Source organism: Anolis carolinensis, chromosome 6 (genome assembly GCF_035594765.1).
Source record: "Anolis carolinensis isolate JA03-04 chromosome 6, rAnoCar3.1.pri, whole genome shotgun sequence".
Lineage (NCBI taxonomy): Eukaryota > Metazoa > Chordata > Lepidosauria > Squamata > Dactyloidae > Anolis > Anolis carolinensis.
In genome coordinates this window covers 11,967,555-11,992,856 of record NC_085846.1, presented here as the reverse complement: position 1 = coordinate 11,992,856, position 25,302 = coordinate 11,967,555, and the positions used below count along the sequence as shown (strand labels likewise).

Below are 25,302 nucleotides of genomic sequence, written 5' to 3'. Positions count from 1 at the left end.
CTTCTTTGCCTCGGTCTTCTCACAAAAAGAAAGCCATCTTCAACCTCAGCAACACGGAATGGACGAAGGATTGGGGGAAATCCAACCCCAAATAGGGAAACAAGTTGTCCAGGAACACCTGGCCACTCTAAACGAATTCAAGTCCCCAGGGCCAGATCAGCTACATCCAAGAGTACTGAAGGAACTAGTGGAAGTTATTTCAGAACCACTGGCAATTATCTTTGAGAGTTCTTGGAGAACGGGAGAAGTCCCAGCAGATTGGAGGAGGGCGAATGTGGTCCCTATCTTCAAGAAGGGAAAAAAGAACGACCCAAACAATTACCGTCCGGTCAGCCTCACATCAATACCAGGCAAAATTCTGGAAAAGATCATTAAGGAAGTGGTCTGCGAACACTTAGAAACAAATGCGGTCATTGCTAATAGTCAACACGGATTCACCAAAAACAAGTCATGCCAGACTAATCTGATCTCTTTTTTCGATAGAGTTACGAGTTGGGTCGATACAGGGAATGCTGTGGATGTAGCGTACCTGGATTTCAGTAAGGCCTTCGACAAAGTCCCCCACGACCTTCTGGCAAACAAACTAGTAAAATGTGGGCTAGACAAAACTACGGTTAGGTGGATCTGTAATTGGCTAAGCGAACGAACCCAAAGGGTGCTCACCAATGCGTCGTCTTCATCATGCAAAGAAGTGACAAGTGGAGTGCCGCAGGGCTCCGTCCTGGGCCCGGTTCTGTTCAACATCTTTATTAATGACTTAGACGAAGGGTTAGAGGGCACGATCATCAAGTTTGCAGACGACACAAAACTGGGAGGGATAGCTAACACTCCAGAAGACAGGAGCAGAATTCAAAACGATCTTGACAGACTAGAGAGATGGGCCAAAACTAACAAAATGAAGTTCAACAGGGACAAATGCAAGATACTTCACTTCGGCAGAAAAAATGGAAATCAAAGATACAGAATGGGGGACGCCTGGCTTGACAGCAGTGTGTGCGAAAAAGACCTTGGAGTCCTTGTGGACAACAAGTTAAACATGAGCCAACAATGTGATGCGGCTGCTAAAAAAGCCAATGGGATTCTGGCCTGCATCAATAGGGGAATAGCGTCTAGATCCAGGGAAGTTATGCTCCCCCTCTATTCTGCCTTGGTCAGACCACACCTGGAATACTGTGTCCAATTTTGGGCACCACAGTTGAAGGGAGATGTTGACAAGCTGGAAAGCGTCCAGAGGAGGGCGACTAAAATGATTAAGGGTCTGGAGAACAAGCCCTATGAGGAGCGGCTTAAGGAGCTGGGCATGTTTAGCCTGCAGAAGAGAAGGCTGAGAGGAGACATGATAGCCATGTACAAATACGTGAAGGGAAGTCATAGGGAAGAGGGAGCAAGCTTGTTTTCTGCTGCCCTGCAGACTAGGACACGGAACAATGGCTTCAAACTACAGGAAAGGAGATTCCACTTGAACATCAGGAAGAACTTCCTCACAGTGAGGGCTGTTCGACAGTGGAACTCTCTCCCCGGGGCCGTGGTGGACGCTCCTTCTTTGGAGGCTTTTAAGCAGAGGCTGGATGGCCATCTGTCGGGGGTGCTTTGAATGCGATTTCCTGCTTCTTAGCAGGGGGTTGGACTAGATGGCCCATGTGGTCTCTTCCAACTCTACTATTCTATGATTCTATGATTCTATGATTCTATGAATGCCACTAGAGGCCAGTATTTGCCCAGGCCACAAAGTCAGTACCTTCCAAGCACCTTGGTTTTTCAAACTGCTTCAGATGAGTTGGCAGGTACCTCTAGAATCTTATCACAGGACCCAGAATATAAGGAAAACAGAAGAATAGTCAGGACATACTAGGCCTTGAAAAGAGAGCTTGTCCACTCTAGAAAGTCTAATCCAACTCCCTGAACTGTTTGAAGACCCATTAGAAAGTGTACGTTTTGGAATATATATGTTGTTGATGCAGGGCATCATGCCCAAGAAATCATGCCACTAGGCTATTTGAAGGAATGTGCATCCTATGTCTTTAACTATGCCAGTTTGCAATACACTGGGAGGCCTCAGGATCAAGTATATGGGTCACAATGTGCAAAGGCAATATTTAAGTTCAGGCTGCTTTATACCCTTCAACTGTCCCTGTAGGTCCATGAAAGTCCTGATTAATCCACTTTTTGGGCTGATTTTAAAATATCCCTCTTTCACACTTACCTTATATTCAAGGCTGCAAACTGAGTTCAAGATATAGTAATAGTTGATACTCTGCTCCATGGGGGGGGGGGTGCAAAATGGTGCCCTTCATAGCTGGATGAAGCAATAAGAAACTGCTGCAGCCTCTCCCTGCCCAGGTCCTGGCATAGGTCATCCCACATAATAACCAAATTGTCTCTGTCTCTGTCCCATAATGACTACAGCTTAAAAATAGATTGAAATGAATCTAGATAATCTGATTTATCCAGTTACCCTTGAAGCTGAGAGCCACAGTCACTTTGCCCAGAAGTGAAGACTGGCTAATAGTTATCCAAGATAGTAGGATCCAGAGAATGGTTATTTTCTTTCAATAGAGATCTTACAACAGCCTCTTTTTGGCATGCTGGGGACCTTCCTTGCTGTAAAGAGATATTAATCATTCCCCTGACCTTTTCTGCCGGTCTCCCTTGGGTCTGTTTAATATGCCAGGAAAGGCAAGGGTCTTGTATACATGTTATAGTATTCAAGTCAGAGTGAATTTGTCTGCAGAGTGGTGGGGAAATGCATCACAGCGTGCAACTGAGTGGTTTAATTTACTATAGTCACAAACCTTCAACAACTTAGAACAGTTCTGCTGAAGGACCCTTAAACTACAGTTGCACATGTTTATGTCAAAAAGCATACATAATCTCTGATCACTGGACAGATTGTTTGTCCAGTTTTCATCAGGAGGTTTTATAATAAATTCTCCATCTCACGGAATTCTGGTAACAATGGTGGTCACCTAAGAATCATTAATAGAAATCACAGCACCATGTACAGTTGCCAGATGCTTTAGGACAAGGCTCAGGAAACTTTAGACTCACCCTCCCCAATCTTGAAGACTCAGATTCTTATCATCCCCAGTCTTGTTTAGCCAATTCATCCTCATCAGGAGGACCAGCAGTTCCTATCAGCCTTCTTTTAGGAGAAATCATGACAACCCAAAACTCCTAATGCAAACCCACCTTCCATTGCGGTGGTAATGCTAAACCTCAGTGGTACTCAAGTCAATTTGTGTCTAAGTTCATGAGGAAGCTTTTCCAGGCTGCTTCACTTCTGCTACGCCTAAGCAGGCACCTGGAGTATTGGACTGGGTTGGTCCCAGCTTGGGCAGAAATCCATCCCCTGTACACATTTTCCACTGTCCCACTATGTTGTTATTCCAGGAATGAACAGGACATGAGACGGGCAATAGCCAAGCTCTCTCGCCAAGGGCAAGCCAGGCTGCCAATTTCCGCATTGTTTCCTCCCATCTGTAATTTTGGTTTTGAAATGCTCTCTTCCATCTCCTCCCACCCCATGGGGACAAAGAGAGGGAGAGGTCACATCCCAGTCATTGGGAGCCTTGATTTGGTCAAAAGTTAAAAGGGGTGGTTTGTTGTTTAAGCAACTATTGATAGAGTCAAACAGTTTGTGAGTGGCAGAGAGAAAGCCACTTGGATCCCAAAGATTGGTCAAGTTGTTGCGCTTCTCTTTAGAAAGTGAAAAGGTCAATGGCATGGCAGATGCCAGAAAAGATAAATTCTAATGCTCTAAAATATGCATATAATTTTGTGTGCTTTGTTATTGTGTGCCTTCAAAATTACTGTCTGGATAGGAGATTTCCACTTTTCCGAGTTCTGGTATGATTTTTTATGCATTGATTGTACCAAAGCTCAGTGCTATGTCTTGAGATTGTGTTTATATCTGGATCCTAAAACCCTAGTAGCCCTCCCTTTTTCTGTTTTGTTCTGATTCCCAAAGTCTTTATTCTTCAGGCCTTCTCTGCATGTTTCTAGCCCCTTCCAGAGGAAATCTGTGGTTAAGTTGTATGTTTGTTTCATCACATTAGCAGGCATTCACTCTCTTGCAATTTCAGATGTGCTGACAAAGGCTTTTTAAACCAGTTTTTCACTCTGTGCACAAAGGGCATTGGTTATGCAGTGACCCCTTTAAAGCTAGCTTTGAAATCATGTGCCCTTTCCAGAAAATTTCAGTCTACACATCCTATCAGTCCTAACCATCACAAGCCAGTACAGGAAAGCATATATTAAATTCACTGGCAAAAGAAAAAACAGGTCTCTGTTTACTTCTTGATGGTTGCATGTTATAAATTAAACAGGTTTTTGGTTCTCCAGTTTTCTATGAAGTAGAGCCTCCACTGGTGCAGGAAGTTAAACTCCTGAGCTGCTGAACTTGCTGGTTGAAAGGTCAGCAGTTCAAAATTGGGGAACAGGGTGAGCTCCAGCTTCTGCCAACCTAACAGTTTGAAAACATGCCAATGTGAGTAGATCAATAGGTACTGCCCCCGCAGGAAAGTAATGGCGCTCCATGCAGTCATGCCAGCCACGTGACCTTGGAGGCATCTGCGGACAACGCTGCTCTTTGGTTTAGAAATGGAGATGAGCACCAACCCCCAGAGTCAGACACTTAATGTCTTAATGACTAGACTTAATGTTAGGGAAAAACCTTTACCTACTGGACCCCTTAACCTTGATGAATCACTCTTGAAATGATCCAATTACTAACCTCTCTGAACAAACTCCTTGACTTGAAAGTCTTATATTTTCCTTATAATTTTGGTAAACACAAGGATGATTTGCAAGTGTCTTTTAATGTACCACAGGGGAGTGTGGCCTTCTAAATGTTCAATGTATTGTCAAAGACTTTCATGGCTGGAATCACTGGGGTATTGTGTGGTTTCTAGGCTGTATGGCTGTGTTCCAGCAGCATTTTTCCTGATATTTCACTTGCATCTCTGGCTGGCATCTTCAGAGGATCTAAATGTTGTTGGACTGCAACTCCCAGCATTCCTTATCCTTGGCTATGCTGGGGCTTTGCATACCATATTTGCTGTAAAATGCCCGCCAACAATATGCAGCTAAGAACAGGTAACACATTTTGGTGGTGGACTATTCATCCTGGAAATAATAGAGGTTTCAGTCCAACATCATGGGATAGCATAAAAGAGATTTTATGGAATGATGAAAGTATTAACACTGGATGGTTTGTTTGCTTTCCTGTGTCCTTTCAAATTATCCATTTTGTATTCTCTGGATAGGTTTCCTGAATTGACTTATTATTGCCCCTACCATACCATAGCACAGAAGAAAAGGAGCCAGCTATTTATGCTGAAGTCAATATACATTTATTTGCATAAAATACATTTTGAACTGTCAATACATTCTGTGTTTAGTACAGTTTGAGCATCCCTTCTCCTCAAATCCTCCAAAATTGCCCTTATGGGTATCTGAGAACGTGGTTCAATGTACACTAAATTGTTACATGCACAAAAGCATTAATATATAATATTATTCTCACACTATGTGCATAAGGAATATATTAAATGTATAGGAGTTCTGTAGACTTGAGTGCCCTCTCTAGAGTATCTCCTTATAGGAGCATACAAATATCCTGAAATCCAAGCCGCTTCAAATGCCAAATTTGGATAAAGGATATTCAACCTGTACATGAAATTCAAGTACATCAGAAGACTGTCTAGAGCAATAGCTTTCTGTTCCCCTCATGACCAGGAGGACAACTTTTGGAAGCCCACCAGCAGGCCGTGACATCTGTAGCCATGCCCAGGTCCTAATCTTCAGTAAATGAATTTGAGGACCCTTCTACATTGCCATATAAAATCCGGATTAACTGCTCTGAAGTGGATTATATGGCAGTGTAGACTTATAATCCAGTTCAAAGCAGATAATGTGGATTATCTGATTTGATGATCTGGATTATATGGCAGTGTAAAAGAGGCCAGAGTTGTACTCTGCCTATAAACTTGAAGGCTGCATCTATCCATGCCAAGCTGGAGGAAACTCCTTGTTGGCCCGCAACTTCCAAATCCTGTTGCCCATGTTGGCTGGGGCATTTTGTGAGTTGTGATCTACAAAAATAAAATTCCCAAATACTGCAGTGTAGACACTCATAGCTTTTTACTCCCATCTTTGTCCTACCCCCTTCTAAATGCTGTCAAATGCAGGGGCAACTCAACATCTTCAGAAACAAAGATTCTCCACTAATGAGGAGAAGGACTTTTCTTTCTCCCCCCTGAAGAACCTGCTGTAAAGGAGGAGGGAGCAGGCCTGACTTAAGCTCAGGGAATGCCAGGGTTGTCTCCGCAAGCGGCCAAGTGGGCTTTGGATTTGATAGAGATACAGTTTGGATTATATAGTTTAGGGAGCTGTGATTGAGTGAGAGTTCAAGGGTTAATATATTAATGGCATTTGACTCAATAAACATCTACTTGTTTATTTTTGCCACTGGTTATATCTCTTTGTATTAAGTTTGATCTTGACATGAACCACAGTAAAACCAATAGAACCTCGAGTACATATATAAGGTCAAGCCTGTAATACAGGAATGGATTAAAGGGGTAGGAAGGACAAGATAAATGACAGAAGCCCAAAGGTTGGAGAGAGGAATGGTTACACCTGCTAATCTGGAAAAGGGTCCCATGTTTAATGTATACACTAATTTAACTGGAATAATATCCCCATCTGTCTCCCAAAAATGGGAGCCAAGTCAGCAATAATCTCTCCCACACTTTCTCTCCCACGTGCTTGTTTCTATACACTTTTATCCTATTATTCACTCCACTTCTAGCACCTTCTCCTCTCAAGCTAAATCATCCCAACCCCTTTAATTTTATTGAAAATGTTCTATGTGTTGTTCTTGTTATGTGCTTTCAAGTCAATTTTAACTTCTAGCTACCCTGTTCTAGAAATGGGTTGATGAGGTTTATTTAGAGGAGGTTCCTTCCTCTAGGGCTGAGACAGCGTTGCTTGGTGGGTTTCCATGGTTGGATGGGGATTTGAGTCCTTGTCTCCTGGAGTCCGATTTGAACACTCAATGCATCACACTGTGCTGGCTCCCCATTCCACATCCCAACCTCCATTTAGTTACACTGCCCATCGGACCTAGTTTCCAACAGACCTCACAACCTCTGAGGATGCCTGCCACAGATGTGGCCGAAACGTCAGGAGAGAATGCTTCTGGAACATGGCCATACAGCCCGGAAAACTCACAGCAACCCAGTGATTCCAGCCATGAAAGCCTTCGACAACACAATTATAGTATTGTTGTTAAACTGTTTTAATGATATTGATTTTTTAAATATGCAAGCTCTATATGCCATTTACTTTTATATTACTTATATGTAATTATTTATTTTGTATACAAATAATCTATGGTCTAAGCATCAAGAAACTGCTACAGTGTCCCCAAATCTCCCATCCAGCATGTCTACTTAGGTTTTCTAAGAATGGTGACTCCCCCAAAACTAGCTTTTCAGAGCTCTGGATTGCAGAAATAGGGTTCAGTCTTGTAAAGATGGGTTGTAATTCTTATGACCCCACACCATTGACTACCCTAGCTGAGGATGATGGGAGCTTTTTTATTGTGTCAGAAGAAACTTTCAAGTCACTTCTGGTGTGAGTGAATTGGCCGTCTACAAAGATATTACCCAGGAGATGCCTGGGAGGCTTCTCTAATGTGGCCGCAAGCTAGAGCTGACAGACAGGAGCTTACTCCGTCTCACTGATTTGAACTGGCAACCTTCAGGTCAGCAAGCCAACCTTCAGGTCAGCAGTCCAGCCAGCACCCATTGCCCCACCGTGGCTCCATGATGAGAGTGAAGTCCTATAAAATGTTCCCCAGCCATATTCTATGGGGAGGGGGAAGTAGAACTGCAAGGTGAAGATCAATGAAGGAAGCTTTTAGCTGTGTCCCATCTTTATTAGATTCCACATATAAGCAAACAGGCAAATGTCAAAAACTGCTCTCAGTCCCTTCAGAATTCATCCTTTAGTTTTTAGGATTCACCCAGAAATTCTAGCAGCCTTATTTGTGTTAAGCAAATGTGACTACCTTTCCCATACTGAAGACAAATTCTCCAGTCACTTTCCCATTGCACAAGCCCTACACACACAAACACACACACACACACATATAAAAAATTACATCATGGCATCATGAGCATGTTGCATTGTCATGTTTTGTAATACTAAGGAAATTTTATCTTGTCCGTTCCAATGATTAAGCATTGGCTAAATTAAATCAAAATGTGGACTGGAGTCCTTATTGCACTGGAATCAGTAATGTACAGTAGTGGTGACTGAGGTAGAATGAAAAATTGGAATTGGATTGTGGTATGGTGGGAATGGATTGCCAGCCCATGCTGCGACAGCACAATCATTGCCAGCAAAATCAAGATTACCAAGGTGACAGAATATAAGAAGAGCATGACAGAAGAAATCTGTGGGAGAAAGTGGCTCCCACTAAAGAGAGATGTGTGGAATATGTGGTGATGCCAAAAGCAAAATCTGGATCCGGAAGTTATGTCAGAAATGGATGGGAACTTTTCCAGAAAAAAGCTCTCCCAAGAGATACCAAACTTGAAATATGCATCACTGTCCTATATACTTAGGCATGATCCAGGACATAGTTGACTGGTTGTGGAATTTGCATCTGGAAAAGTCATGAATGGTATCTCAAAGTTCATGAATCTATTTCTGCTTCCTCTTCTTTTCTTCTTGATGAACTACCTGTCTATTGGTAAAGATTTCATCTTTGACTTCTGTGCAGTGCTAAGTCAGTTTTATGTGCTAGATGAAGGCAAAATGCAAAGGCACTGTTAGATAATATATAATAGCATGAGCCAGAGTCCACCCAGATTCAATGCTCTAGATGAGACAAAGTCTCAGTTTTGCAAAGATGTTCCTTGGGTAGATGACATTGGAGTTGATTTTCCTTTGGGACATCTCTTTGCTCCGCCTTTCCATCCCTCGGCGGTCTATTTCCCAGCCTGCGTCTGAGTGTCCACCTCTTGAAGCCACTTGACAGTGCGGCTCAGGCTCTCCTCCCAGGTGTATTGGGGCTTGTAGCCAAAGTGTCGCTGGGCCTTGTCAGTTGCCACAGTGAAGGTGGTGCTGGCGATGACCAAGGTGTAGGGATTGAGGATGGGGGCATATGTGAAGAAAGGTTTCAGCACCCATTGCAAGAAGACGTTGAGAAAAGCAATGAGATGGAGGAGGAAGTAAGGTATCAGGGGCCGGGAGCCCAGGAGGCGGAAGCCACAGGGCCTCAGAATCTCCATGTTGAAGTCCTCATAGCTCTTGTAAGGGGAAGAATCATAGCAATAATACACCTGGCCCCCCATAGACACGGGGGACTCCTGTATCTTCCGGGCTGCCAAGAGATGCATCCAAGCCACATTGCCTATGTTAGAGAATGGGAAAAGGAAAAACAAGCTTAGGAATCACAGAATCATACCGTTGGAAGAGACCACGAGAACTGCCCAGTCCAACCCCTTGTCATAAGAATGAAAGTCTTTGTTCATGGTTTATGTTTTGCCACTTTATAAACCCTATTGCAGAAATGCATGGAAACCATGTTGGTGAATTGCAAAGATGCTCTCTAAAGGGGGCACCAATATGCATTGATGACTTCTGATGGTTGGAAAACCAGGCTCCAGCACTTCCAACCGGTGCTTGGATTTGTGGAGTTGTGATGCACATTAGTTTCCAGTGCACATGAGGATGCAGTGCATGAGTCACCCCATAATTTACTTAATAGATGCCCATACATTGTAATGTCACAGCAGCTTCTAAGTGAATATGGACACCGAAACTGCATTCTGCATCTGTGAATTGCACCATCCACAGCTTGGAAACATTTTAAAAAAAATCTAATTGAATTAAAATGTAATCATGGTACTATAATTGGGTCATGAGAAAAGGACCCTGGTTTCTTAGGAGGTTTGTGTACTATCAAGGACTGGAGATAGACATCGGCATTGAATATTTGTAGGAACCAAATTAAGATACAATATGGCATCCCTTATCAGGAATTCCAGAATCCGAAATACTCCAAATCTATATGGATAGATAAAATGGTAACATATTTGGTTTCTGATGGTAAGTGTACACAAACTTACTGAGCATAAAATTATCGTCAGACTAGGGATGTTGGTGTATATGAAACATAAACCAATTTTGAGTTTAGACTTGGGTCCCATCTCCAAGACATCTCATTATGTATATACAAGTATTCCAAATCCGACAAATTCTGAAACATGGAACATACATGGTTCCAGCATTTCAGATAAGAGATACAATCTGTACCAAAAGAGCCATTTTTCTTAGCTCTGGCTCAGTGTGAATATGGAAGAAAGGGGTCAGAAACAATCCAGGGAAGAAGCGTAACTCACCCACATAAACCCTGCCATGCTCAACAGAGGCTGGGATGGCCCGAAACATCCATCTTCCTGTGAGCAGCCCTTGCTTGTAAAACTCTTTTATCAGTGGATGGTTCTCTCCATAGATGCCAGTTGGGCGAAGGGCACATGTGACCAAGTGTTTCCCACCTTTCATCTGGCACAGAAGAAGCAGAGAGAAATGTTGTCAGTTCCCCTTGTTGGCAAATACATACACAGAATAATGGCAACCCCATTCTTACCTCCCAAAGTGGTAAAATAAAGAGCCAATGAAGTAGAGTTGCCTCGTCCATCTTGATGCTCTCTAAATGCTCTACCAGCCAGCATGACAAAAACAGCATGGCAGTTGGGGTGCCTGCACCGACCTAGTCCCCTCCCCAGATGTACTAAACCACAAATGCCATCGTCCTCAGATACCATGGCTATAAACTATGCTTGCTTAGGAGTGATGGCATTGCAGTCCAGCATCTTTGAAAAGTGTTGTTTGTGCAGACTGTGCAAGCATTTTCAATTTAGAGCACTGAAACCCATGATCCAAATTCCTGCTCAGCTTTAAAGCTCACTGTCTGATCTTTAGCTAGTCACACATTCTCAGTCTTATCCTACCTCACAGGGCTATTTGGAGGGTAATGTGAGAAATGCATGCACTCCCAACTCAACTTTCAAACTCCTCAAAGGGTACACTCAACTCCTCAAAGAGCAGAACTTTAATATACCCCAGAAAGGTAGGCAGTATAACCTTGAAGGTGCTGCACAACCCTTCGTTACTTTGTTTTTAAAAAACCCCTATAAACATTCATGAATTACAACCCACTGCATCAGAAGCATAAAATGTATCCTTAGGAGATATAGATAAATCTATCAAGGAATTACTTTAGGTATCTGTCAAAGGTCTTGGCTCACAGAAGTTTGTCTTGCGATAAATCTGTTCATCTATTAAAATGGCACAAAGTTCCTTTGTTTTATGCTGATTCCACAGAGAAGGACAGTCTGTCTTACCGGTCGTCCATTGGCTTCAAGCACCAGCTTCTCAGCTTTCGTTTTGCTAACTGGATATGGCAATTCGTGAATGGATTTGTAAGGAGTATTTTCATTTCCTCTGCAAAGGAAGAACAAAACACTATAAACAATCAAACCGAGTGATTCTAGTATGCAGAAAGAGAGGAACCTCATTTGTGAAGCTCATTCCTTTTCCTTCTCAGCTAACAGAATAAGCAAAATGAGCTAACAGAATAAGGTACTCACAATATACTTTAATGTTGAACAATAATGCATTTTTTCGTGTCAGAAGCAACTTGAGAAACTGCAAGTCACTTCTGGTGTGAGAGAATTGGCCGTCTACAAGGATGTTGCCCAGGGGACGCCTGGATGTTTTACCATCCTGTGGGAGGTTTCCCTCATGTCTCTGCAAGGGAAGCTGGAGTTGACAGATGGGAGCTCAACCTGTTCCTCAGATTTGAACTGCTGACCTTTCGGTCAGCAGTCTTCCGCCACAAGGGTTTAGCCCATTTCACCACCAGAGACTACAACTAATAAATTTATATTGTGGTACAATGCATTTATATAGTGCTACAAACACTACTACACAATGTACTGCGCAGCATGAGATAAAGACACTCTCGCTATTAAGAGAAAAGATAACTGATATTGATTTGACTGGTACTATTTCTTCCACTATGAAAAGAAAAGTTGTCTTATAATACCACACATGGAATCTGATGCTCTAGTTTTCCTTACCTCACCTCCCATCCCACTCTGATTCCCAATCCTATGACCTCTATCGAAATGGCAAAGCTGACTAAGACATTTGTTGTCTAAGACAGAACAGCAAATACCCTATCACAATGAGTATATTACTTTAAGTTAGTTATATTTAGGGAGTTATGTGACCCCATGAATATTTCTTCCCACCTCCTGTAGTAAGAAACAGAACTTAGAAAAGTCTGGGTGTTTGTAAAAAAAAAAATTACAGTTATAGGTCTCTCCCTTCATCCCAACTGCCATTGCCCTGGCCATGGAGGGAGAGAAGAAAAGGCAGGCCCAGTTCCATCATGTCTAGAATGAAAGACCCTCCCTTAATGCCTAAAAATTGGCTTGTTTGAGCCCTAGATTAGTCTATGGAGTATAACCTTTCCCCATCACCATCCACTTTATAAGAACACAGAGTGCTAGAAAAGCCATTGCTTGCACACACACAACTGGCTGCATTTTTCCATTTGCTTTCTCCATCTCAGGCCAAAACACTGGCAACAAACATTTTAACATCTGCAGAAAGTGATGTAATATGGCATATGCAAGCAAGCCAGAGCCAAATTTACCTTATCCCCTGCAGTACCCCCATTTCCTCCCATTGTTGTGTGTTACTAGAAGAGAAACGTTTCTCAAGACCAGGACAAAAGCAATGCCCCATAGGGAGCACTGTACACTTAAAAATCTCTCCCTTCCCAATCTCTGGGGTTTCTATGTACAGCTATTGCCATAGTGTTGCTAAGGAGGTTTCTGGGGAAGCCCAGATCACTGGCCTGGACCAAAGCCAGGGGGAAACTCCTTGTTTTGGATACCACACATATGCAAACAGAGAAGATTATCGCCTTAGGCACACTGTTTGGAATTTTATTTTAACTTGTCCTGAGTCGGAAATGAAAGGCGGCAAGAGTTGAAGAATACAACAATGGTATAACCAGGCCATCCTTCCACCCTAGGATTCAGAGGACAGGTTATGAAACTTCAGATGTTGTTGGATTGCAAGTGCTATCATCCGTAACCAGCATGAGCAGTAGATTATGAGAGATGAAGTCCTAAATGTTTGGCTCTGAAACCATCTATTTATCTCAGCTGAATCTGTTAGCATTACCACTGTATATAGTAAATCCACATTTTTTGTAAATCCACCTAATTCTTTAAAACATATTTTATTCAATAAAAACACAAACTACAACACACAGACATTTTAAATGACACTACAATACTGTACTTTAGTTCTACTAGCTTGGGGATCTGGGTGATTTGAAAAGGGGCATTTGTCAGCTGGGTTATTTGTTGGCTGGGTTCAGTGCTGTCTGGATAAGGGTGAACTACAACTCCCATTTGCCAAGGTCAGTCACCCCCAAACCTGGCCTGTATGAGCAGTTGGCTATATTGGGTCTGTGTGAAGTTTGGTCAAGATCCGCCATTGGCTGGGTTCAGGGCTTTCTGGATAAGGATGAACTACAGCCAAGATTGCCAAGGGCAATCACACACACACACACACACACACACACAAACCGGCCTGTGTGCACAGTTGGCCATGTTAGGTCTATGTGCCAGATTTGGTCCAGATCCGATGTCAGCTAGGTTCAGTGCTCTCTGGATGAGAACTACAACTCCCAGATCCAAGGTCAATCTTCCCCAAACCCTGCCTGTATGCACAGTGGGCCATGTTGGGTCTGTGTGCCAAGTTTGGTCAGATCCAATGTCAGCTGGGTTCAGTGCTCTCTGGATAAAGGTGAACTATAACTCCCAAAATCAAGGTCTATTCCCACAAACCCCTGCAGTATGTTTAGTTGGTCATGGGGGTTCTGTGTATCAAGGTAGTTCCAGGTCCATCGTTGGTGGTGTTCAGAATGCTCTTAGATTGCAGGTGAACTATACATCCTTACAACTCCTATAAATCAAGGTGAATTCTCCCCAACCATCTCTAGTATGTTCAGTTGCTGATCAATTCTCTGTTTGCTGTGTGCCATAGAAAAGAATTGGAAAGGGTTATGGGAGAGGCAGTGGGTGAGGTCATGCAAATTCTACACCAATGGAGAGAGAAAGGAACACTGGGAGGTGTCTTTGGTGGAGGAAAAGCAGAAAATCTAGGATGAAATTGTCCCCGAATGAAAGGTGGTTGGCAGGATGGTGTTTGTGGAGGACATTGGCAGGGCTCTTGGACATGTTCATGGCACTCACTATAACCTGAAATGTCTTTGGAGGGAGGGCCATTGGTGTCTCCTGAGTGGTGGAAGTTATAGCTATTTGTGGAGGCAGGAGCCTGTCTGTGTAAGTGGGCACCCCTGCCACATACACACATACATATTTTCACTTTTATTATGTGTGTGTGTGTTTTTTTTTTTTTTTCGTGTCAGGAGCAACCGGAGTTGCTTCTGGAGTGAGAGAATTGGCCGTCTGCAAGGACGTTGCCCAGGGGACGCCCGGATGTTTTGATGTTTTTACCATCCTTGTGGGAGGCTTCTCTCATGTCCCCGCATGGAGCTGGAGCTGATAGAGGGAGCTCATCCACACTCTCCCCAGGTGGGATTCGAACCTGGCAGCTTTCAGGTCAGCAACCCAACCTTCAAGTCACTTAGTCCACTACGCCATCTGGGGGCTCCACTTTTATTATGTGTAAACATATATTCCAAAATCCCTACAAACTCTCTACTCTCTGTCTTGATGGTTGTTATCCGTTGTCAGCCTACTCCCTTTAAATCAAGTATGGCAAACTTCGGCCCTCCAGGTGTTTGGAACTTCAACTCCCACAATTCCTAACAGCCGATAGGCTATTAGTAATTGTGGGAGTTGAAGTCCCAAACACCTGGAGAGCCGAAGTTTGCCCATTCCTGTTTTAAATTATAATATTTAAATAATAACATGATCACACTTTTGGCAACGCTGTTTATCCAACTAATTCAATAAGTCTACATTTGGGGGGGGGGAGCCCTTGGAAGGTCAGGATATGGTAATACTATTTTTATGAGTTTGACTAGAAATAGTCATGCAATGCTGTGTAAGTTTTCAGACTTTCAAGAACTCTTCATCAGAAAAGATGTAGAAGCAATTCCTGGGCAGCTGGAAGGAGGAACTAGTTGAAGCTAAAACCCTGAGGTCTGCATCTACATAGTAACAATTTTAAAAGGGAAAGTGGGGGAAAGCTACATACAGTACATTCAAATTAGGTTTCATCTGGAATCGATATGGCTTCAGGTGCTTGAGCTCTCCTAAGAGTAACAAAAGAAAGAATAATCAATTTAAAACTCTGGGTCTAGCAGAGCAACCTACCTGTAGAAGTGATCTCCTTTAGTGTTGGGTCCCACCACTTCCATGCTGCTGGTGTAAACCAGATACTGGGTCCCTTCCGATACGCACGCTTCAATTACGTTTTGGGTTCCTACAATTATATGAAAATCATGGCAGAGAAAAAGAGAAAAATAGCCACTGGTATGAAGTCCTCCCCTGTCAACACTTCTTTCGAGATGTAAGCCTGGTTTAGCAGATGGAGCAATGAGGAGCTTTCCCCTTGCAACTGATCCAGGAACAATTTTATATGGTCCCCAACTGGGTAGAGAATCATACAGTACATTTCTAGAAGACACTGGACTGCAACTCCCAACATTCAACCACCAACAGCTAGCCTGGCTGAGGCTGTTGCGATTTTGAATCTCACATCATCTAGAAGGCTGCATGAGTCCAAGTCCTGGGAAATTGGGAAGAAGGGGGTCCACTGAAATGGTTCCTTTGAAGCCTGTCAACAACTTACCACAAACGTTGACAGCATTGATTTTCTCAGGGCTGAATCTGCCCCAAACGTCCACCAAGCTGGCTGTGTGGATGACCACGTTGGCACCTTGTACAGCGGTCCTCACATCTTCAGGGTTGGTGATGTCCCCCTGGATCAGAGTCACTTAATTGAAGAGAACAAGAAAGAGGGGAATGGGAGTGGAGAAGAGAAAAAGAAAGTGAGTTGGAAATTTCCTGGCGAGGTGAATAGCCCATTGAGCAGAAGTGAAACAAAGAGATCCAAGTTGGTCAAAAACAAGTGTTCAGGTTTAGTTCTCTTTGTTCCTTGGGCGTAGAACATGATATCAGCCAATACCTCTCTCAAGAGTGCTCTCAGGAGTGACCACATCTCTGAACATCCCCCAGAGCCATGATGGATAGGGATGATGGAGGTTGTGGTCCAGCTCATGTGAAAAACATAAAATTGGGAGACGTGGTTCTATCACAAATAGCTCAATACTCCCCCACTCCAGAGCTTGGAAACATGCTTTTTTGACTGCTGGAGGATTTTTGGGATATGTAGTCCACATAACAAGACTTCTGAGCTCTATCCTACAAATCCCTATATGGTTCGGGTCCAGCCTGCTTGAGGGACTGTACCTCCTTCTACCAACCCACTTAAGCCCTGAGATCCTCAAGAGAGGCCCTTCTCTCAGTCTCACCATCATCGCAGGCATGTTTGGTGGGAATGAGAGAGAGAGGGCCTTTTTGGTGGTGGCCCCGTGGCTCTGGAACTCCCTCCCTAATGAGGCATGATCCTCCCCCCTCCTTACTGGCCTTTTGGCCGCAAATTTCTGTGGAGCCAGGCCTTCCCAGATGAATGATAATAGGCACTGCCAGTCTGATAAATATTTTGATAATATGTGACAAATAACTTCAGTGGTCGGAGGTTATGGATATCTTTAAATGGTGCTTGCCATAAGTGTTTAAAGGATTTTATTTGATATGTTAATTGGGTTTTTATATCGGGATATGATGTTTTAACTGATTATGTATTGAGGACGGATATATTTGTATGAATTTTATATGCTGTACGCTGCTTTGAATCCCACCCACAGGAGAAAAGCAGGATGGAAATGAATAAATAATAATAATAATAATAATAATAATAATAATAATAATAATATCCCAGAAAAGACAGTTAAAAAGCATGATAGTGCCAAGGAATGTAGAAATGTAAGGCTGGTACATAGACATATTATGGAGTGCAAGGATAAGTATGGTGTTGGGTACAATACCATGCCATTGAAGGGATTATATATTGCAGAAACTCCCTCCCTTGGGAAGTCCAGTTTGGTTTACTGAACGAAATCTAGATCAAATCTGGATCTGTCAGGTGAAAGTATAGTGTCTTTCCTTGTCTTGCCTCATGGCACTCATGCCAAAACAGATGGCTTGCCTCATCCCAGTAGCCTTGGATCATTCTCTTTGCAAGGTTATAAATGAATATATTGTTCTGCGAACGGAAGGAATAAAGCCAAGGCAGCTTCTTGCTTAACAATATGTCTCCTCCCAGAAGTCACACTGCTGTTTGTTTGTATGAAGCTAGAAAGGGGGAGGAAGACTACGACAATATTCTATGGTACAATCGGGTTCCTCTTTCTAGCTTTCCTAGAAAGAATCAAACAGTGAAGAAGTGCTGGGAAGCGCCACCTCTGCCTTATCCCCAAAGGTCTGGCACACAACACGCACAGTGTAATTCTATACAAAAGCAAGACTGGTGCTTCCTTGCCCTAAAAACAAAAGGCATTGTACTGTAGATACAATGATAGATAGATTTTTTATTCTTGTTCGTCATATTTCTTGTTCTACCAGAGAATGTATGTGTATTAAACAGTAGCAAAAATGGCTACTTTGGATGGGACAGTTGTTAGCCATTCATAGAACCACAGAGGCACAGAATTGAAAGATACCTGTCTAACCCCATTCTGTCATTTAGGAACACCTAGTCAAAGCACTCATCCAGCCTCCTTCAGAGGAGACTCTATCACACTCCAAGGCATCATATTCCACTGTTGAACAGCAATTACCATCAGGAAGTTCTTCCTAATGTTTAGGTAGAATCTCTTTTCCTGCCATTTGAATTTATTGCTCCATGCTCCAAGCTGTCTCCATGTTCAATATAACATCCTTTCAAATATCTAAATATAGCTATCATGTCCCTTCTTGGCCTTCTCTTCTCCAAGGTTAATATACCAGGCTCCCTAAGCTGCTCCTCATAGGGCTTGGTTCCAAATCTTTGATCATTTTGGTCATCCTTCTATAAACACATTCTAGTATGTCAACATACTTCTTGATTTGTGTTGCCCACTCTGTTCTGTCCACAACTGGCTTTGCAAGAATGTTTAAAAAAACCCATTTTTATGGAGTTCGGTTCCAGGGAAAAAGCACCACAACTTAATGGAACATGCCAAGGTGCTTTGTCAAGGTTGGATTCATGTGTTGATGCCCTCATAGCCTGCTATTCAGGCTTTCCTGGGAAACTGCCCACCATGTGAAATATTGAATGCTCCCAAGGACTGTGAGACATTGGACATAGTTGGCAGGTTTGCAGTCTTCCACTGCTGCCAAGTAGAGCCAATATACACTGGTGTCAGGAGACCCAATGGTGCTCAGTGTTGCTATCAGCTCTAACCCAAAATGTAAATGTGAATCCCTCTTTGCTCTTCCTTTCTTCTCTCATCTACTTTCTGCATACATTTCCCTTTTTTTTTTTACTTTCCAAAACACATCCAACCCAACAGGAGTAGGCTTATAAAATTAATAGGGGTTTGGTAAGTCAAGACTAAGTAAAGTTCCTTTGATTAAATGTATGTATGCCTTCAAGTCGCTCACTAACCTATGGTGACCCCATAAATTTGTGAGGGTTTTCTTAAGCAAGGAACAGGCAGAGGTGGTTTTACCAGTTCCTTTCTCTATATCTGGCTTTCATTGATGATCTCCCATCCAAATACTAAACCATGGTTGACACTGCTTAACTTCCAATAAGAAATAGGATTGAATACCGTGGGAACAAGATCCAGTAGAACCCAGTTCAAATAGACATGGGAACAAGATCCGATATTAACCCTGTTCGAATAGACAGATCTGTCACTATCTGTCAGTACCTGAGAAAAATAAGGGATTGTTTGAGAGGCTTCAGCCTCTTTGTCTTGACATGGCAAGTTCAAATAAGCAAGTGAGAAATTGATGACAAAAATGTCTTTGGTATTTTCCCTGCTCGACTTTCCCATGGAACAAGGAACTGCTATTGTTAGCTCTAGCTTTTAGGAAACGCTTTAAAAATAAACTGTATCAGTTTAGCACTGATGATCACTAGGTAACACAATTTTTGTTCCTGGATTAGAAATGTCATTTCCTAATTGGTTCTATCACAAAAACATGGAAAATGTTTATTAAACTGCAAAACCTTTATTTTTGTGGGACATCCTGTGGCACATTTTGCTATAGTTTTTTGATGAGTACCTTATAGAGTCTCAACCAACTCAACGTAGTTTATGGAAGCCACAAAAGTGAAGTTTCTGGAGTATAACAACTACTTTCAAAGTAAGTACTGCACACTCAAACAGGAAATAAAACTTCCAAACCAGAAACAGAAATTTTTAAAATTTTTGTTACATTGTACAATAAAGAGGATTAAATAAAAATGCACCACTGCACCTTCTTAGGGCCAGGAGGGACAATTTCACCATATCACCCCCCCCCCCCTGCCCCCACAATACACTTATTTAGTTCTAGGAGAATACTGCTTTTTTTAAAAAGTCAGGAAATATACTGGAAGTTGTTTTGAGTTTACTTCTTAGTTTTCCCTGAGCCTTAAAATGGCAAAGGGACATAGCATAAATCAACTACAACTTGTAGGGATCATGGAGGCATTTTGGGATATATATATTTTAAATTATATTGTTTAAGAAAATAGATTTAACCTCTTGACTTTACTGGCAGGAATTTTTGATGCCTCCATGGAAATTTCTAGGCAGAGATGGGTGGAGGGAGGAAAAGGTAGAAACCCGACTCTGCAGATTTACTGCAGATTTAAGAAGAGTTTCTCTTTCCCATTTCTTTTTTCCAAGGAAGCCAGGAAGCTTCATGGTGACCCTGTCAGGAAATCCTGTCTGTAACCGTATCTATCACAGAACACCTGCCAGAAATGAAATGACACCCATCCGCTTTTCCCGCGAAGAGAGGAACTTGAGCCATGGAGTTCATTCCCACCTGCCTCCCTTTGCGTCAAGTGAGGCCTTGCAAGGCTGTTTCCCCTTCCTACTTTATTCCTCTCCAGATAATTAATAGCCCATCTGGTATTAACCAGCTGTTTCAACCCTCTTTTAATTTTCTTACATTATTTTTTAACACGAACAGACTAATTTGCAGTCAGAGTACAGGTTGAGTATCCCTTATCCGAAATGCTTGGGAAGTCTTCTGGATTTTTGGAATATCTGCATTTATGTATATAATAATAATAATAATAATAATAATAATAATAATAATAATAATAATAATAATAATAAATTTTTTTATTTATATTCTGCTCTATCTCCCTGAGCAGAGCAGATTACCGATACATATATGGCAAACATTCAATGCCGTTATACAATTGACTAAGACAGACATTACATAAACAGAGGCAAGGCTTCCCTCTTTTTTTCACTTCTGGCATCTGGAGGCTGTGCCATGGGGAAGTGCTGTTGTTTTATTTTTCCACGCCGAGGAGCTTGTTGTCCATGGCCGCCTTCCTGGTCGAATTACCGGCATGTTTTTCAGGGGCGCCTTTTACCTTCGTGCCAAAGTGGTACCCATTTATCTACTCACATTGCTGTTTTCGAACTGCTCGGTAGGTAGAAGCTGGGTTGACAGTGGGAGCTCACCCCAACCCGCAGCATGAACTGCCAACCTTCTGGTCGGCAAGATCTTCTATAGTTGGTAATTTAACCTGCTCTGCTAGCCGCAGTCCCCAAAATAAGGTATTTTGGTGATGGGAATCAAATCTTGACATGAAATTAATTTATGCTTCATATACATTTTGCACACCTAGCCAAAAGGCAATTTTATACAATTTTGTGCATGAAATAAAGTTTGTGTATATTGTGATGGCTGGCCATTCAAATATGCTTTTAATGTGAATTTAATTCTTCAGTTAGAAGTTGGACTAAATTGGTGGTTCCCAAATTTTGGTTCTCCTGGGGTTTTGGACTTCATCTCCCAGAATTCCCAAAGACCAACGTTTAGAGACTGTAGATTAGACAGCCTCCAATTGTCTCACACTGTCTTCCCAAGATGCCACTTTCTTACCCTTTTTTCTGCATTGACATTCTCTAGATCAGACTAGATCTGAAACAAGGAATCCCGGTTCCTCCTTGTGAGGCATAGCCCTGAGACATAAATCCATGGAACAGAGAGAAAGATTGAGAAATAGAGAGAGACAGAAAGAGAAGAGAAGAATGGAAAGCCTTCTAACATTCTTCAGCTGCCTCTAAACTGTTAGCATGCCAGCTGACACTCTTAAGAAGTGAAATTTTAACGTGTCTGCTTTTGCTTTTTATTCATTTTCCTTCCCCAGAACCGCCTTTCTTTTTTTGCTGTGCATTTTAGTTTTAAGCCTGAGAGCAGTGGCTGTTTCACTATCGATATACGTAAGCTGGTTTGGGAACCTTTTTTGGTTCAGCAAAGGCCTTTTAAAGAAATCCTTTTTGATTAGGCAGAGAAAGCACAAGTATGAAGCATCTCAAGTCACTTCATAGTCAGCATAAATATAATTGTTTCTGAAATATACGGTAAATGGTAAACCACACGGAAGCTTGAAGAACAGATTCTACGGAGGCACTGCTACATCCTCTTACATCATGGAGATGCCTTCTGTCTATGTGTTACCATATATACTCATGTATAAATTGAGGGAAGGTTAGTAAAGGTAAAGGTTTCCTCTGACATTAAGTCTAGTTGTGTTTGACTCTGGCAGTTGATGCCCATCTCCATTTCCAAGCTGAAGAGCCAGCGTTGTTGAAAGACACCTCCAAGGTCATGTGGCTGGCATGACTGCATGGAGCGCCGTTACCTTCCTGCTGGAGCAGTCCCTATTGATCTACTCACATTGGCATGTTTTTGAACTGCTAGGTTGGCAGAAGCTGGGCCTAATAGCGGGAGTTCACCCTGCTCTCTAGATTCGAACCATCAACTTTTCAGTCAGCAAGTTCAACAGCTCAGCGGTTTAACTCGCTGTGCCACAGGGAAGGTTAGGCGCCCCTAACTATTAATTTTGATATGACCTTTAGATAAGGCATTAAAAAGGTTAGAAGTGATTCTATACAGAGAGAGGGGCAGGGAGCATGAATCAGTGCTTCTTTTAGGTTCTTCTGGGGTGGATTAAGCTCTTGCCTTTCTCCACACAAGAGATGATTCCTTTTACAATAAGAGCAAAGGTACACTACTTACACTGATCCAGTTTTGGGGCGTGTTGCTGATATTTTATCTATTTTTTTTTACTTATACATGAATATACAGGGGATGTTCCATGTCTCTGTGTATTTTGCTCAGTATTAAATATTAGCAAAGGAGGTCCAGTCCGGATCTGTGGCTCTGTTCTCATCCTGTTTTCCAAATCACCAATTCTCTTATCAAGCCCTGTTGCCACAAAAAAAGCTGCTGAAGGTTCATTGCTCCATTTCCTCTAATAGAGTGAAGGTATTTTTCAAGGTCAGGCTTTGTTTTATCCTGGACTGAAGCCCAAAAGACACTAGATCTTTAGCTGCAGAAGGAGCAAAAATTCTGCCCAGAAGCCAAAATCATTCCAACTGGGCATCTTTCCCAGCAATTCCTGAGCAGAATCTTTCATTCCTCCCCCCCCCCCCCTCTTTCTCAATTCCTGATATAGAATGCCTAGCAAAGCTCTTGCCACCAAGTATCATGCACATTTGGCCAAGCCGATGATATTTTGGCAGCAATGGAGTCAGCAGAAGGACGTGGACCAGGAATAAATCACAACCACCTGGGTAGCTGTAGGCCTTTCTGTGCTCCCCACAGAACTGGCCACACAGTTGCTTTTGAGGCCAGTGCTTTGACAAAACTGTTCCACGTGCTTCTGCCAACAACATCCCTCCTTTTGGGAGTCACTTTTCTGGAATGAAGCAATGGTGCCACATCCATCCGCCTAGCTGTCTGTCAGCAACTTCCATACCACAAAAGGGGAAACAATGCGGAGCAGGCAGTTGGCTGATCCATAGGCTGCGTCCAGCAACTGGACATGCATCAGGACCAGCGAGCTCATTGCCCCCCACATTTCGGAGATGAAAACTGGGAGAAAAGTGTCCAAAAAATATGAAGTGTGGTCAAGACAGTCAAAGTTATTAAAAAGAAAGTGCCCATAAACTAGGATTGGCTAGAGCAGTTGGCTTTTGCTTGAGTCAACTGGAAAGGCAAAATTATTTCTACTCCCTCTTGTTCTCTCCCCTGCTGAGTGAATAGAGGTACAAACTAGAGTAGACACTCTGTTAATCAGCACCCAAGGGATAAATGCCAAATAAATGTAGTTTCTTGTTGCTTGAGAATTACTATTAAAATAGGCCTAATTGATACTATAACCCATACATGTCAAACTCAAACCTATGGGCTAAATCCAGCCCACCATGTCATTTTATGTGGCCCTCCAGATGCGGGACTACAGCTCTTGTATTCCTCATTATTATGCTTCATGACATCCGGAGTCTCCAGTGGTGCAGTGGGTTAAACCCTTGTGCCAGCAGGACTGCTGACCTGGAGGTTGCTGGTTCAAATCTGGGGAGAGCGTGGATGAGCTCCCTCTGTAAACTCCAGCTCCCCAAGCAGGGACATGAGAGAAACCTTCCACAAAGATGGTAAAAAATCAAAACATCCGGGTGTCCCCTGGGTAACATCCTTGCAGACAGCCAATTCTCTCACACCAGAAGAAACTTGCAGTTTCTCAAGTCATTCCTGACACACACACACACACACACGGCTTCATGATTAGAGTTGATGTGACTTGTAATAGAGATCCCTTCTACACTGTCGTATATCCCAGGATCTGATCCCAGATTATCTGCTTTGAACTGGATTCTATGAGTCTCCATTCCAGATAATCTGATATATCTGACTTTACGCCTTACACCACTGGAGAAATTATATTTTTTAGCCATTAATGCACCACCTGACATTCATTGGGAAGTAGCAGCCAATAATGAAAGGACCAAGGCATTGACATCTGGCCCATCCTCTGTACGGACATCAGCCAGAAAGCCAACGCCCTAAAGCAAGAAATAGTTTCCTAAGATCTACAGAGATATCTACAGAGATAAAATCACGATGGTCCTAAGTAAATCAGGATAGTTAGAAGTATGCCAACCCTACATCAAAATTTCTGGCTCATTTGCCATAAGCGAACCCCAGAGATTGACTACAATACCCAGAATCACCCAGAAATGAACAACAGCAACACAGAATTACATTGTTGCCAGCCATGAATATACCTAGGTTTTTGTAACCAGAAAGACACAGTTTATTCATTACGAAATTTCTAAAGAAATGATATGCCCTTGATATGAAGAGGGGGGGGGAAACATAACCAGCTGTGTTTTTAAAAACATGAACTTTCAGGCCTTAAGAGACACACATACTTTCAAAACTGGAGTTGCATCCAAATAATTAACCTAAGTTGGCTTTCTCTGAGTTTATTTGCTGCAAAAACACACACACAGCATGCCAAGATCAATGGAAAAATATGTCTAATATTCAGTTTGTATAATCAAAGCTTAGAATTTGACCTGGGTCTGCACTGGAGAAATCTCCCTGGTAGGCAAAGAACAACACTTGAATTTGCAAGGAGAGTGTGTCTCCCATGTTCCTTGCTCTTTATTACAGAAGCACCATAGGGAATAAATGAAAACCAACATCTAGGGCACACGGTTTTCCAAATTTTTGAAATCTTATTTTACTTCTAGTGCCCTATAATTTTGTGGGATCATCACACTTCTAAAAACCAGGAGAAATTTAAAATGTAGGATAAATCAGGAAAAGAAATGATATCAAAATGGCAATGTGGTCCATAAAAGGGAGGCATTCCAAGTTCTAATATGCTTGCACCTGAACTAGGATTCGTGAAACCAGGGAGGGGCCCATTCCCACTGAAAAATTATAGTACTATTTTTTTACTATGACTGCCATAATTCTATTTGACAGAATCCCAGAATTAACATCTTTTTGGGTAGCATTTGGAACTGGTTGAGTTCAACACAATATCAAAGACTCCATCAACTTCCTTCGTACTGTGAATGCAGCTGGACATGTCTATGATGATATTTTGGCAATTCCAGAATTTGATCCAAGACCTACAGAGATGTGATATCCACAC

General features: G+C 42.4%; 1 protein-coding gene across 3 annotated transcripts in view; it reads right to left on the bottom strand.

Moving 5' to 3' along the window:
• Positions 1-7,921: 7,921 nt before the first annotated feature.
• The window catches only part of hsd3b7 (hydroxy-delta-5-steroid dehydrogenase, 3 beta- and steroid delta-isomerase 7), a 49,449-nt gene continuing 32,068 nt past the window's right edge, over positions 7,922-25,302 (bottom strand). For all 3 annotated transcript variants that reach the window (XM_008115400.3, XM_062984013.1, XM_062984012.1), the window contains exons 3-7: positions 15,922-16,065; positions 15,444-15,552; positions 11,421-11,520; positions 10,416-10,578; positions 7,922-9,424 (exon numbers count right to left, since the gene is read on the bottom strand). In XM_008115400.3, the coding sequence (XP_008113607.1) occupies positions 9,000-9,424; positions 10,416-10,578; positions 11,421-11,520; positions 15,444-15,552; positions 15,922-16,065 (941 nt within the window). In that variant the 3' untranslated portion in view covers positions 7,922-8,999. The remainder of the gene's footprint in view (positions 9,425-10,415; positions 10,579-11,420; positions 11,521-15,443; positions 15,553-15,921; positions 16,066-25,302) is intronic.